Source organism: Cygnus atratus, chromosome 3 (assembly GCF_013377495.2).
Source record: "Cygnus atratus isolate AKBS03 ecotype Queensland, Australia chromosome 3, CAtr_DNAZoo_HiC_assembly, whole genome shotgun sequence".
Classification (NCBI taxonomy): domain Eukaryota; kingdom Metazoa; phylum Chordata; class Aves; order Anseriformes; family Anatidae; genus Cygnus; species Cygnus atratus.
In genome coordinates this window covers 83,476,748-83,490,473 of record NC_066364.1, presented here as the reverse complement: position 1 = coordinate 83,490,473, position 13,726 = coordinate 83,476,748, and the positions used below count along the sequence as shown (strand labels likewise).

General features: G+C 43.6%; 1 protein-coding gene across 1 annotated transcript in view; it reads left to right on the top strand.

The window, feature by feature from the left end:
• The first annotated feature begins 312 nt into the window (after positions 1-312).
• Positions 313-13,726, top strand: part of ADSS2 (adenylosuccinate synthase 2) — a 36,651-nt gene continuing 23,237 nt past the window's right edge. The window contains exon 1 of the mRNA XM_035559540.2: positions 313-575. Within this exon, the coding sequence (XP_035415433.1) occupies positions 408-575 (168 nt within the window). The 5' untranslated portion in view covers positions 313-407. The remainder of the gene's footprint in view (positions 576-13,726) is intronic.

The following is a 13,726-nucleotide window of genomic DNA, read 5'->3' as shown; positions in this document are numbered from 1 at the left end:
GGTGCTGCCCGCGCGGCCTACAACCCCCAGCACGCCCCGCGCGCAGCCCCGCGCGGCGCTCTGCGAGGGGCACGCCGCGCGGCGCGCTGGGTAACGTAGTCCGCGCTGCGAGGCGCGGGAGAAGCGGCGGGCGGGCTACGGGAGTTGGGGGGGGGACGGACGGAAAAAAGCCGCCCGCGGCGGCGGCGGCCTCGCTGTTCCCCGGGGGAGCGGGGCGGGCCTCCTCCGGCGGGGGAGGGCGGGGAGCGGCGGGGCGGGGGCCGGTAGGCGGCGGCGGCGCCTGGATGCGGCAGCGGCACCGCGGCGCGGCCGGGAGGAGGCGGGGGAAGCGGGGCCGCCGCGCGCTGCCGCTGCCGCATGTGCCCGGAGCCCCGCAGCAGCCGCAGCCGGAGCGGGCAGCGCGGGCCATGGCGGAGCAGGGCGCCCCGGCGGCCGCCGTGCCCAACGGCGGGGGCGCCGCCCGGCCCCCCGGCAACAAGGTGACGGTGGTGCTGGGCGCCCAGTGGGGCGACGAGGGCAAAGGCAAGGTGGTGGACCTGCTGGCGCAGGACGCCGACATCGTCTGCAGGTGCCAGGTGAGGAGGCGACACCGGGCCGGGGCGGGGGGGGACACGGCCCGGCGGTCCCCTCGGGCCCCGCAGCGCTGCCTTTGTCTCCCCGAGGCGCCGCGGCCGGCAGGAGCAGCGTGCCCGGGGCGCTGCCGCCCGCCCGCCCGCCCTTTGTCTGGGAGCCGCCGGGGACGGGACGGGGACGGCGGCGCTGCCCGCAGCATCGCCCCCCGGCCGGCATGGCCATGGGGGAGCCCCCTCACAAACCTGCCCTCGGGGGGCTTCCTCTAGCAGGAGGGCAAAAAACAGCCCCCCCCCCTCAGAAGTGAGCCTAGCCGGCGAGCAGGGTACCCCTGAACGCCTGCACCAACCCCGCATCGGCCCGAGGGGAGGTTGTTTTCTCCGTGTTCCCCGTGTGGTAATCCTGCGCGGTCCCGGAGCGCGCACCGCAGCCATGTGCCGTTTTTCCTCTTGAAGTTAGCGACACGGCAGCCCCAAGCGCCTGCACCACGCGGGGACTTCGCCGGAGTTTCGTTATCTGTGCGCTGCCGGTGAATGCACAAGTGAAATCACGCTTACACAAACGCCTTTGGGAACAGGGCGCTTTGCCCCTAACGGCGTAAACCTCCCGTTACCTAACGAAAACCACGCATAGCACTGGGGTTGTCAGAGCTGAGTCAGTTCCAGAGCCGATAAATCCCAAACTTGAACTTCAGAGACTTTAATTTTGCAGTAAAGGGACGTGCCCTCAGGCAGCTGGTTCTGCGAATGAATGGCTTTTTCTCGCGTACCTTGTTGCCAAAGAAATAAAACGAGCTGTGGTGCTGTGGTGTGGCTGCCTGGCAGTGCAGTGAGGGTTAGCGGCCGTGGTGACTCAGTTTGTCCTCGAAACATGGAGGCGCCTAGGTGAGTGCCGACGCTCAGCGCCAAGGCGTGCGGGTGGGGGGGAGGCAGGCTGAGTTTCTGTGCGTGTGCTGGGGATGTAATTCGTTTGTTACTTCTTTCCTCCCAGCTCAATCGAATCGAGAAAAGGGCAAAGCTGTGATGTTATCTCAGGCTTGAATTTCGTGGCCAGTCCTGCCATTTCTAACTGCTTGTTGCTGTTGCAAGGAGTTTTTTTTTTTTTTTTTTTTTCCCTCCTTTCTTCCGTTTCCTGTTGATGGGCCTCCTGTTCTCTTGGCCTCCTCCCATGTGCTCACCCTTGCACTTGACTGCTTTTGCTAAGTTGATTTAACTCACCAAAATGGCAGGGAACTATTTTTTGGATTGGTTTTATTTTCTCCTGTTTTAGTAAACAAAACTGAATTTACTTGGCTCAGGGGAACGTAATAAAAAGAGGAACCCTGGACAAGGTAAGCACAAAGAACCGTATCTTAGAATGGGAGGGAAAATAGGAATGTTCTCTTCCGGTGGCACTGAGCTATTAAGTTATCTTGCTCTGTGTTGTGCAAGAATACCCTTGATGGTGTTGTTACTGCTGGTAAGCAAGAGTGTGAAAATGACTCTTGTGCTTTTCATATCAGTACAAGTCCATAAAGAAAGATTGCAACTCGGTCTGCCCCTTGCTACTGTTGGATTTCTGCAGTCCATACTTCTGATTCTTATTTCACTGTTATACTCTGTTCGTTCTAAGATGGTTCTTTCTGTTTATCGTGCCGCAGAGTTGCTAGAATACCCATGGATGAGACCAAATATGTTCCTATGGAAAGTGTGTTAATACAACTATTTTCTTGGAGGACTTAGTAAGTTGTAGCAGAACTTAAGATGTCTTAGAAAATTACGTGATATTTGCATTGAAATTCTGGGAACTCTGGTGTGGTTTTCTAGTTGTGCCTGGTTCTGTGCAGACGCAGCCCATAAAAACAGTCCCGTCCCAGAACTGACAGTTGTTTACTGTTTACTTTTACAACACCTGTAAAGAAAGGCATTGCAAGAAGTTGTACTCTGAAATCAGTGGCTGTACCCTCTTGTCTCCTGGCTATCAGGTGTCCTAATGACTTCTTTGGTCATTTGGCTGGCTGGCTGACTGTGGCATCTGGAAGAGGTACAAGTAAGCAAACCAGTGTATCTGGTCATAAACTGTATTATGGCTGTACTTCTTCCAGATAGCAGCCCAAACTTATTTTATCTCAAGTTTTGAGGTTGTTGAAAGTACTCTTGTGCTCAGGAAAAGAATACGGGATTTCCTTGTCAGGAGGCACACTTGTGTTTATCAAAATTAGTATTGTGATTTCAGCAACAACTGACCTTGCAGACCAAGCTCAAATTAAGATGTGTCCAGCGGCTGCATGCATAGAGCTGCTAATGGAGCTGCACTGGCAACTAAGATTGTTTCGTGGGGACACTGCTAGGACAGAGGGTTCAGAAGCATTTAATACAGACGTGTCTACACAACAGGCGTAGTATGTGCTGGTTCTTCCACTGTTATGTTTGAATTGGTCTTAATTTACTTCTAAGAGGTATCTGGTAAAATGATGTTTTTGATAAAGCAAACATATCTGTAAGACTTCTGCAGTTAAGCTACATTTGGGCTTCAGTGGCTTGCAAAGCAGAGTCTGTTTATCTGGTATCACATAAATCATAGTCCAGACAGTAGAACAGAGCAAGAATGGGTTTGAGATTCAGGAGAACTTGCCAGAAAAACAATGCTTTTGTGTTTTTTTATTGACATAGTTTCCTCTTAGTAAGCAGTTAACCTTGCTGCTCTCAAACCTGGCAATTTCTAAAAGCATACGTTGTATTTTTATCAATTCCACGGGTAATGGAAAGTTAAAGGAAAACATTTCTTGTTCTGATTCAAGGACTTCCTACATTTCAAAATGGAACCGAATAAGAGAATGTAATTACTAAAATTTCATTTGTTAATGGATATGGGAATGGCAAATTAATGCAAGCAAATGATTTTAGGTAATCATTTTATCAAAACAAAGTCAGTACAAAAATATACTGTATCTCTTATATTAATACTCCTGCCCCATGTACCAGTGTGTACAGTGCAGCAAAAAAACCCATGCTGTCTTCACTGCATGATTCAGCCCTCGTTCAGCCATTTCATCAGCAGATTTGTTGGTGGTTGTCTTTTCTTAGTATTGGAGGTACCTGATTTATTCAGAGCACATAATTCACACAGGTGAATGGGATTTTGAATTCTTAAATTATTATTAAGCCATGCTCGCTACGCTAAAGAATCTTGTCTTTCTGTTTTTTCAGTCCCATTATACGCCTTACTACTACTCCAAAACAGAGCTGATTTCAGTGTTGGCTGCCTGTTAGCTCCCCAGTGTTGCTCTGCGTGCTGTGGGGTCACACAGTTCTTACCCCTGGACCACTAATGTGCAGTTGTTGCAGTGTGTGGGTTCTTAATCCTCCCTCAGAGAAGTTTGTGTAGTAATGCCACTGCTCATCAGTTGATGCATGGCAATTACAATGCAACGGGAGAGAAGTTTTCCGCGGGCAGGTTCTTGGGGTTAAGCAGTTGCCACTGATCAGTTGACAACTGCTTAAGTCCTCAGACCTTATGCCTCTGTATCACTTGTCTGTATATATCCACTTACTTCAAAAGAAAAAAAAAAAAGGAATCTTTGTGTTTTCCATCCACCGAACCCACTTTTTTTATTTTTCTAAATACCTCCATCTGAAGAGGTGTTTTAGTCAGGCCACGCAGGGCCGGGAATAGCAGGATCGATAGCTATCTATAGCAGTTGGTGCTTTTTCAGCTGGTCAGGCGTTCGATACGTGGCGTCCAGCTAGAGCTCCCGTTCCGTTGAAGCGCTGGGCGCGCCTGTGGACCTTGCAGCGGTCGGCAGCGTGCCAGTGATGCGTGCTGGTGAGGGGAGAGAGAGGTCAGCGGGATGAGCCTGCCGCATGAGCGAGTCACACGCTGCACCGACCGGCTTGGAGCATCCCTGGCAGGTGACCTCCGGTTGTGGCAAGCAGTGAAACCCTGTCAGTTTCACGCAGGAGGGCAGCTGAAACCCCGTTTCCCCATTCATAAAGTTTGTGCCGTTAACAGGAGATCTTAACAGTACGAAGGAACAAATTGCACCTCGGTCGGCTGGTTGCTTACTGTTCTTTCCGCCTTGCTGTTGTTACATCTTGCCGTTTTCATTTGGTCGGTTCAGATGGAGTCCTCTGTAGCAGTTTAGTGAAATTTCAAATACGTTTTTTATATTTCCCATACTACCTCCCACATCTAGAAGATGTTCCCTGTAAATATTCCCAAAGCCACTTTTTGTTTCTCATAACCCTTCTTAACTCTTTTACTGTGAGATGTAGCAAACAGTATTTTTTTGGTGCTTTCAGCATTTTTCTTGTTCCTTATCAGCCTGCCTCAGTGGGTCTCTTTTATCTCTTCGGGTTGGATTGGTCTTTATTCTGGACCCGAATGAAGATTTGCAAAATGGAATCTGTTCCCTACTTAGTACATGTAAAGCATTGCAACAATATAAGATTTTGCAAATCAGGTGAAACCAAGCTGAAGCTAGTTGTAAAGAGTCTTTCCAAATATCACGTTCCTGTAGCAGTTCCTCAGAGCTAGGTCTGTCAACACAGAGAAACATACAGAGTTTCCTGAGATGAGTAAAAGAAACTTGGGCTGGACTTCAGTAAAATTAATGTTTTCTTTTAAACAGTTGCCTGTTTTCTTCTAACAAATAAGACTGTGTGTAGGCTGTCATATTTGCCTCAAACCAAACTCTTGATCTTGTTCGGATGCACTAGTTCTTGTACTACACATTCAGAAATTTCTGAAGTCTGGCCAAACTTTCAGGAAGTTTAAAAGGTAAGCATGTAACGTGATGGCTCCTTGAACTAGGTTCACATCTTGCAAACATGAGTTGATTGGCATAAATACCAACAAAGATAATTGCCAGATGCTGAATGTTGTTTATATTGAAATTCAGGAGTAGGTTATATAGTACAGTTTGATAACTACACATTCATTTTTTTGGGAGGGCATAAAGAGGCGAGAAATTAATCACAAACATCAGAGATGTGAGGCGATTAATTTGTTATCTGCACTTTGGTGCTGTTCTGTTTTTTTTTTTTCTTAAAGGAGGTGTGGTTGGCAACCTGAAGCTGAAGCTAGATTTTTGGCAATATAGTTTGAAATGAGAAGCAAACAGCGTAGTGATTGCCAGTTATGTTATGTTAGGGTATGTAGTGGAGTTAAGGGTGAGATAGACTCTGATCAGCTTGCTAGAGGTGTGTTCTCAGCATGCCAAGAAGCTGATTGTGGCAGGAAGGAAAAAATATATAGATTGTAAGTAGTGGTAGTATCATTTCTTTTAATCTATTTTTGGCTTTCCATCTAAGAGTTAAATGAAAGTGTTTACAACCATATGATGCCAGAGCAACATTGACTTGCTTCTTGCCCGACTTGGCAGTCACTTGCATTACTAGCTCAAAAACAACAGCGGTTGCCCCAAGCTGAAAATTAATGCTGGAATGTGGTAGCAATGAAAGTCAACTGTAAAAAAAAAAAAAGTATATATATATATATATATGCTTGCCCATGTACACACCCCTCCAACAGGGAGAGCTCGAGGGAGCGTATGACTTCTTCCTTAATGGAGGCATAAGATAACATCGCTTTAAACTAGACAACTAATTTCTGTTCTAGAGGAGATAACTTGAAAGACTTCTTTGCCCTACCCGGTGGCATCCTGGTTTTGTCATTACCATGTCATAAGAAAAGCCACTGATTGTCATCATAGGCTTTTGGGGTCTCTGAAGTGCATATCGTGGTGTTTCAGAGCTGCTTTAAATAATTCTGAGTTTAATATTGGTACAGAGAGCCATTCACAGTATGATTTTAATAGTAATTTCAGTCTGCTTTTTTAATAAATCTTTTTTTCCTCTATGTACTTCGACTGTTAGGTAAAGTTGCAGTAACGTGGGCCAGGCAATTCTGAGGGTGCTGGTGTTGGCGAGGCATCGAGAACTGCTCTCCTGTCCTCATTTGTTCGTAGCAGATTGAAGTACTCTGGTTACTGTACTAATGTCTAGGCTGCTTTGACTTGTGAAGATATGTGCTGGAAATTAAATGTGTATTTTGAATTTATGTAGATCTAAAATGGGGAAGGATATGCCATTGTTCCTCCATCTCAGTTTTAAAAACGTGGTATATTTTTTTCTGTGTTCCTGCAGTGCATATTCTCCTTGTGTATACCGAAACATGCCTTATACTTAAGCTTAGACTTCCTTGGCTAGTGCACATAGCACAAATTTCCTTTTATTCTTGGTGCTCAACACCAAGGCTTTAAAAGGCGTCTTTTTTTTTTTTTTTAAGAGAAATCATACTTTGCTTTCAGTTTGTGAACAAGCAACACCACTTTCCTTTTTGGTTTTGCCGGTTATCTGGGTTGGTACATTAACGTTTCCTATTAGGCTGCACTTCAAAGAAAAAAGGAAAAAAGTATGTAAAGCTAGAATGAACCTCTTAATCTTCGGAGTGAGGGTCTTCAGTGAGTGACAGAGTAAATGTGTACATTTTTCCTAGAAGAGTCCAATATACCAGGAAAATAGAGTTGCTGCAAATCCTTCTCTCATAAACTGGAAGGAGAAGCAGTAAAGTCCTGTGGATGGTTTTCAGGTAAGTCAGCGAGGTTGGCTATAAACCCAGGAGCAAGGGACTTCCCTGAGCAAGCTCACGGAAGAAGAGAGAAGTTCTACTTCATGATTTTCCTGTAAGCCTTTGAATATAGTTTTATATCATTTTCAGGGTCTTTTCAGAAAATGAGATTCCGTGCATCCTCAATAGCTGGCTTCACTTGGCTTCAGAGGAGCTCTTAAGTTAGCAGACGTTATACAATTGTTTCAGTTTAATCTTATGTCCTTGGTGAATAATATTATTGTTGAAGTATGTTTATGGAAAGCTAAATAATGACGTCTTAGGAAATGCTGTGTTTGTGCATGCATATTTAGCAAACAAACAACAACAAAAGACAGGAAAAGAAATGAACACCCCAATAAACGGCCATTTATTTCAACTTCGGTATTTCTTTAGCTGAGTTTTGGTAGTGGTTGATAAAGCACAGTAAACCTGAAGTCTTAGCAGATGAACTTTCTTGCACTATTTTAATTCAGCAAGAAAATAATTACAGAATCACAGAATCTGGTTGGAAGAGACCTCCAAGATCACCAAGTCCAAGCTCTGACCTACACTAACAAGTCCTCCACTAAACCATATCCCTGAGCTCTACATCTAAACGTGTCTTAAAGACCTCCAGCGATGGTGACTCAGCCACTTCCCTGGGCAGCCCATTCCAATGCCTCACAACCCTTTCAGTAAAGAAGTTCTTCCTGATATCCAGCCTAAACCTCCCCTGGTGCAACTTTGGCCCATTCCCCCAATTGTTTTATCTAAGAACATCATCTCTTCAATGCTGACGCTAAAGGTCATGATGCAGAGACTGGTAAAGCAGTTGTCAGTTAGACTTTCTGAAGGCAGATGTAAGTCACTGCTATTTTGTTAAATTAATTTTGTTAAATTATCTTCTAATAACTCTCCCCCAAATAATTGGTCCTTATTTGTCCAGTGAATCAGCTCAACATATAAGGAATATCGGCTCAATTCCTTGGGATCCTCTGGCCCGTACAGCAATGCAATTCCAGGGGAAAACATGGCTGTTGCATATTATTATGAGAGCTCCTTCTCCATGCTTTGTATGTTTGGAAGCTGTTATGTATGGATGGAATGTAACGAGCTGAGGAGCTCTTGCCCAAGAGGAAGGCTCAAAGTGAGCAGACTGTTTTGGTTAGAGATTGTTTGTACGTTCTTTAAGTTTACCGGTTTGGTTCTAGAATACGCCTTTTGAAGTGTCCTAAAAGTTGGTTTTAGTCTTCAGAGCTAAGGAAATATTCATGAAACTGTAGTCAGGTACGTATATGAGATTATCCCAAACTCTATTTAGTTCTTTACCCCAAATATTTTAACTACCAGTTAAGACATTTAAAAACTATAGCTAGAATATATGAGAAAACTAGTCATTTTGCATAGGCAGGGGAAATGCTGAAGTAATTTACCTTAAAATTGCCATAGGTTGTACATAGATGTTAGAAATACAGTTCAGTTGATACGTTTGAAATGAAGTCCTCTTTGATACTGTTGATTTATCCTCAGTATATTTTCTAGTGTTACTGTCTGGATCATGATGCGGTACTGGTACTGATGTGTGTGTGCTGCTTGCAGTAAGTACTGCCTTCCAGTGCTTTGAGAGTGGTTTTTGGCTAGCGGCAGTCACTTGTTTGATTTATTGAAAATTCAGGTTTGTTTCCAGTAAAATGTCAGCTAGCAGATAATGACTTCTCCCTTCAAAATTAGTATCTCCAGGCATACAACATTATTGCAAATGGGGTGTTTCCTAAGCATGTTTATCAAACGGCTCCCAGATGTACAATACATGTAGCTGCCTTTGCTATCATATGCCCCCTCTGTGCACGTGTAACTGATCCTGTTCAGGTCGGCCAGGATAGGTATATTCATAACAGCGTCTGGCTTGGTGCATAGCACCAACCAACTTATCGATGTGGAATACATGGATGCGGGTTCTTGGGTGTGGTGCTTACACTGAGAAGGATTTTTAGGCTACTTAATCTTCTCCAGCAGTTGGAGGCACTCCCTCTCCCCCCCCCACTTTTTTTTTAAATCTCTCTGAGCAGCTTACTGCTCTGCAAGGAATACTTCAGAAGAATTGTTTCATAGGCCACGTTTTTTGGAACGAGGCTTCTGGAAAGTAGGTAAATAAGGGGTTTTGTTACCGTGACTGCTGTCATTCTAACTGTACTGGTGTGATAATTTGTCTATTAGTGTGCACCTTTCCATCAGATTCCTGTATACTTAGCTGTTCTCCATGCTGAATAGCTTGGATATTTCAGGATTACCAGCTGGTGGCCAGGGATCATATGCTTTTTCAAGAAGGTGATTTAAGCATACTGCGCTAGTGACATTGGAATAATGCCTTTTTAAAAAGCTTACGTACTTAGTTATCTTACAACAACAGGTTTTGCGTAAATATTATAGATTGGATAGTGATCTTTAGCCTAATCTGATGTTCACTATTCCATTTCTACTTAATGACATAAAATACTCTAAAATAATAGCATAATTTAATAGTCGTATTATCACAAAAGAAAAAAAAAGGCTACTGCATCTCAATAGGATTTTAAATTGTTCATCCAACAGCATCAAACTAAAAAGTCCACAAACTAAATCCGTACACTGAAGTGAGTAGGTTGATGCTTGTTCATGACTTTTGCTCTGCATCTCCGAATAAATAGAAACTTCTCCTTTCTGATCCAGTTGGCACACTTTTGAGCTGGATGTGCACACAAGTTTAAAGACCCTACTTTTTAAGGAATACTAATAAGGAGCTTTCATAGCTGAGGGTGCTTTTGTTTGTTTTGATTTTGGTTTTGCATTAAAGCTATGATTAAAGAGCTATTTCTCTGATCCCCATCTTCACAGCTGTGTGAGCTGGTCAAACGTTGGGGAAAAAAAGAGGCGTTCAGTTCACCTTTCTCTCTGAGCAAGCTCGTGTTTTCCCCCATTCTCAGCACAAATGTTCGGTGTCACCTGGTGGCAATTCCTGTTGGAATTGCTCACAGAAGTGCTGGCAGCAACTAGAAAACTGCAAACCAGTCGTGAAGCCAGCTTTGGGAAGCAGCGGTGGTACTAGGTGTTGGACTACAAGGAAAAGTCAAAAATTAAGAAAGGGCAAAACTGTAATGCAAAGTCCATGCTCATAGCAGTTGACAAGTTGAGGAAATCCTGTTTGAGTTGCAATTTAACATTTTTTGTAATTTGGTGAAGCTTTGGGCTGCTTGCTGAAAGGGCTGATCCTTTCAGCACCAATGAATCTGCAATGGGAGGAAAGAGAGCCGTTCTAAATACTGAGTTAAAAGATGTGAGGGGAAAAAATAGCATAAGGAAAGGAGAGAGGACAAATGAACTGAATGCTTTTAACTTTTTGTTAGCCTTCCTCACAATGCTACGAAGATTGCTGACTTCTGAAAATCAAATTTTGGAAACCTCGGAGTATGCCAAAAATATGCAGTGCTGTGCATTGATAGAGATAAATAAATAAATAAAAATCTGTCTTCTCAGTAAGCTTTATTAGGATGTCAGGGAGAAGATGGTTTACATTTTTACCTGACTAGCCTAGTAGTAACCTAGAGAGAGATTTCAGTGTCTGTTAGAAGTTCCTCAATATCTCATGCTATTTCTTCTCGATTCTCTATTTTCTCCTTTCTTTTTTTTTTTTTTTTTTTTTTTTGTTTTTTTTTAACTCCACATGATATTCTTTCTTTACTCTGGCAAAGCCAGCTCTGCCTTGGCTGCCTGACCTTCTCCACCGCCTGCGTCCCAGCTTCCAGAGGGGCTCCCAGTGCCACCTTTCTGCAGAATGGGAAGGAAGCATCCCCGTTAAGAAAAGTTCATTGCTCAGAGTGCCACTGGTGCCTTACTGTGCCTCCCGTGCATAAGAAGTCATCTTTTCCTCTCCTCAGCCTTTTCCTGCAGTCCATCCATCGCTAGCTAAAGCCGGGGTTGCCGTGCCCCAGTGGGTGAGCACGTTGGCCGTGGTGCTTCTGCCTGGCTCAGCTGAAGGAACCGTGCCGTTGTGCAGGGAGGAAGGGTAAAGGAGCTGCTGCCACGTGCACGTGGTGTGGTCCATGCAGAGCAGGAACACCTTCTGGTCTTTCTCTCTGTATTTGTTGTCCCAAAGTAGGTGTTTCAATTTTCCCGGGGCTGGGAGAAAATTCTCCCAGTTTGGGAACTCAGGTTACCAAGATACGGTAGATAGATTACTCTATCCAGTTAGTCAGAAAGTACTGCCAACCTCAAGAAATGACTTCTATGTCTTTATTTCCCTCTGGGAAAAGCTTTATACGATGTATTGAAATTTATTTGGGCATAAACCGTGTAATTTATTTTCACTATTAGTTAAACCCAGTTAGGAGTACTTCCTTAATGTTTAAATATTTTAATCAGAGGAGCGTTAGCTTGAATGATCTGCCTGATCCCTTTTGGATTAGCATAGTGAGGGAGGAGGAGAGAAATAGGGATGGAAGGGACCAATGCCAGAAGTGACTTCATCAGTTTCTACCTTGAATTAATCCCAGAGGCAATAGTTGTGATGATGTTCGTGTTATCAGCAGTTTCTGGGTTAGGGGTGAGGGGTAGGGGAACTTCCATCAAGGAAAATCCTAAACACACCCAACCTAAAACTCAACAACTGCCCCTGCCACTAGAACTCTGAGTTCAAGTTTTTGTAATTAGAAATGTTTATCACAGCTGTGTTGTGCAATGTCTGAGCAGACAGCATAGGTACACTTTAGTAGTACTTCGCTTTTAGTGTAGTGTGAATCATTCTCTTAATATACTACAATTCCCAATTGTGTAACTGTATGCTTGCACTTCTGCATTAGGTTAGGGCTTACCTGTAAATCAACATTTTGAAGACTCAATTAATTGAATGCTGCTTTTGTAGTGTTCTCCTAATATACAGTTTGAAATGAAAAATATTTGAAGAAATGAAAGAATTTGATGGAATGATGCCCAAAGCAGGATGTGGAGTGACCAGGCGGTCCTACCTATCAATTGTTCTACCAGGCAACTGATAACAATAGCTCTTCCGGGATCAAATCTTTCCATATTGCAAGCATTATCATAATGCAAACAACTGTATTCTGAGATTGAAATTTGAGTATAAGCTGAAAACAAGCATTAGGAAACCTTGAATATGGCCTAAGAGTGTAGTCAAGTGGTGATTCATCACATGCAGTGCTGAGGTTTTTTGCTTTAGTTTCTAGCAAAATCCCTTAAAGCATAGCTGCTAATAGCAAAGATGGTGAAGTTCATATAACTTGGGTAACCAGCTTGCTTCTAGATGAAGTATGAGCTGTGCTGTACACGTAGTTCAGGGTTTAAAGGGTAAAATGCCATTTTAATTCTGTCAGCCACTATGTTAGGGTATTTTTAAACGAGCACAGAAACAACACACCTCTGTGTATCTTGACGTCATTCAGCAGTGCTAGGGAAAAGTCTGGACCACCACCAAAACCCAGCAGCTATGTTCTGATGATTTACTCGCTCTGTGTCTCCCTGCTGAACACCCTACTCGAGCAGGCTGGCCGCTGGACTTTCTGTTAGCACGTCTGAATGGCAGTAGCTTGGCAAACTTAGAAGAGACTAAGAATTTATCAGTAATCATGATCTGCAATGGTCATTTTTTTCTTTTTCATGTTCTTGTTGCTAGAAAACTATTATTTAAAAGTAACTTGAGAAGCAAAACATTAAATGTCACCTACTGTTGCGATAACTTGCAGTACCCCCAGGAGAATCAGCATTGCATTTAGAAAACAGTGATAAATGGTCTATTTGCTATGTCAATCAAAGGTGCAGTGGTAGAGGTGGTGGACTGATAAAGCTTTCTTAACAGTTATTGTTGAGCCGAGAGGATGGGAGGAAGAAGAAGGTTATTCCTGAGCTTTCATTATTTTCTTAAAAGAATAACCTTGGATGGCTTGCTTTGTTTATGCAATTGATATGTTTCATATGTTGTGAATGCAAAATTTGGCTTTCTCTGCTGAAGTCGGATCAAGTGCAGGGAAAGCCATCCGTGTCCAGAAATCTTTACCACTTCAAGGTACTGCTTACTAAATGGGAAAACTCTGTAACATGTTACAAATTCATTTCAACTTTGGGTGAAAGTTTGTAAGGCTTCCCTGTTTCCAAAGGAGATGGGACTGGTATAAGTCCTCAAATAATGCTGAAATTATGAGAAGTTTCATTGCTGACCTCACTGAGATACCATTTACCTGTAGAATATATGTTTATATACTTGCAGGGAGGTTTGAGAGCTAAGAATATTTGTTATTTGTAATGTCAGATGTATGGCTTTATGTATTGTTTTCATGCTTTTTAAATGTTGCACAAGTAGTGAATAGCTTTTTAGTCTGTTGCTTAGAGAAGATCTTCTGTTATAAACTACTGTGAAATATTTCAGGTTTATAATTCCATGGTTTAATATTTCATATTTCTTTCTTTTTTCATATAATGCCTTTCTTCAGTTTGTCTTGTACTGAAAAAAGGCTTGGAATATTATGTCTTTCCATTGTCTTTCCTTGAACAAAGCACTTTGTGTGTAAGATGTCTCTAAATATTCCTGTGGTTACAG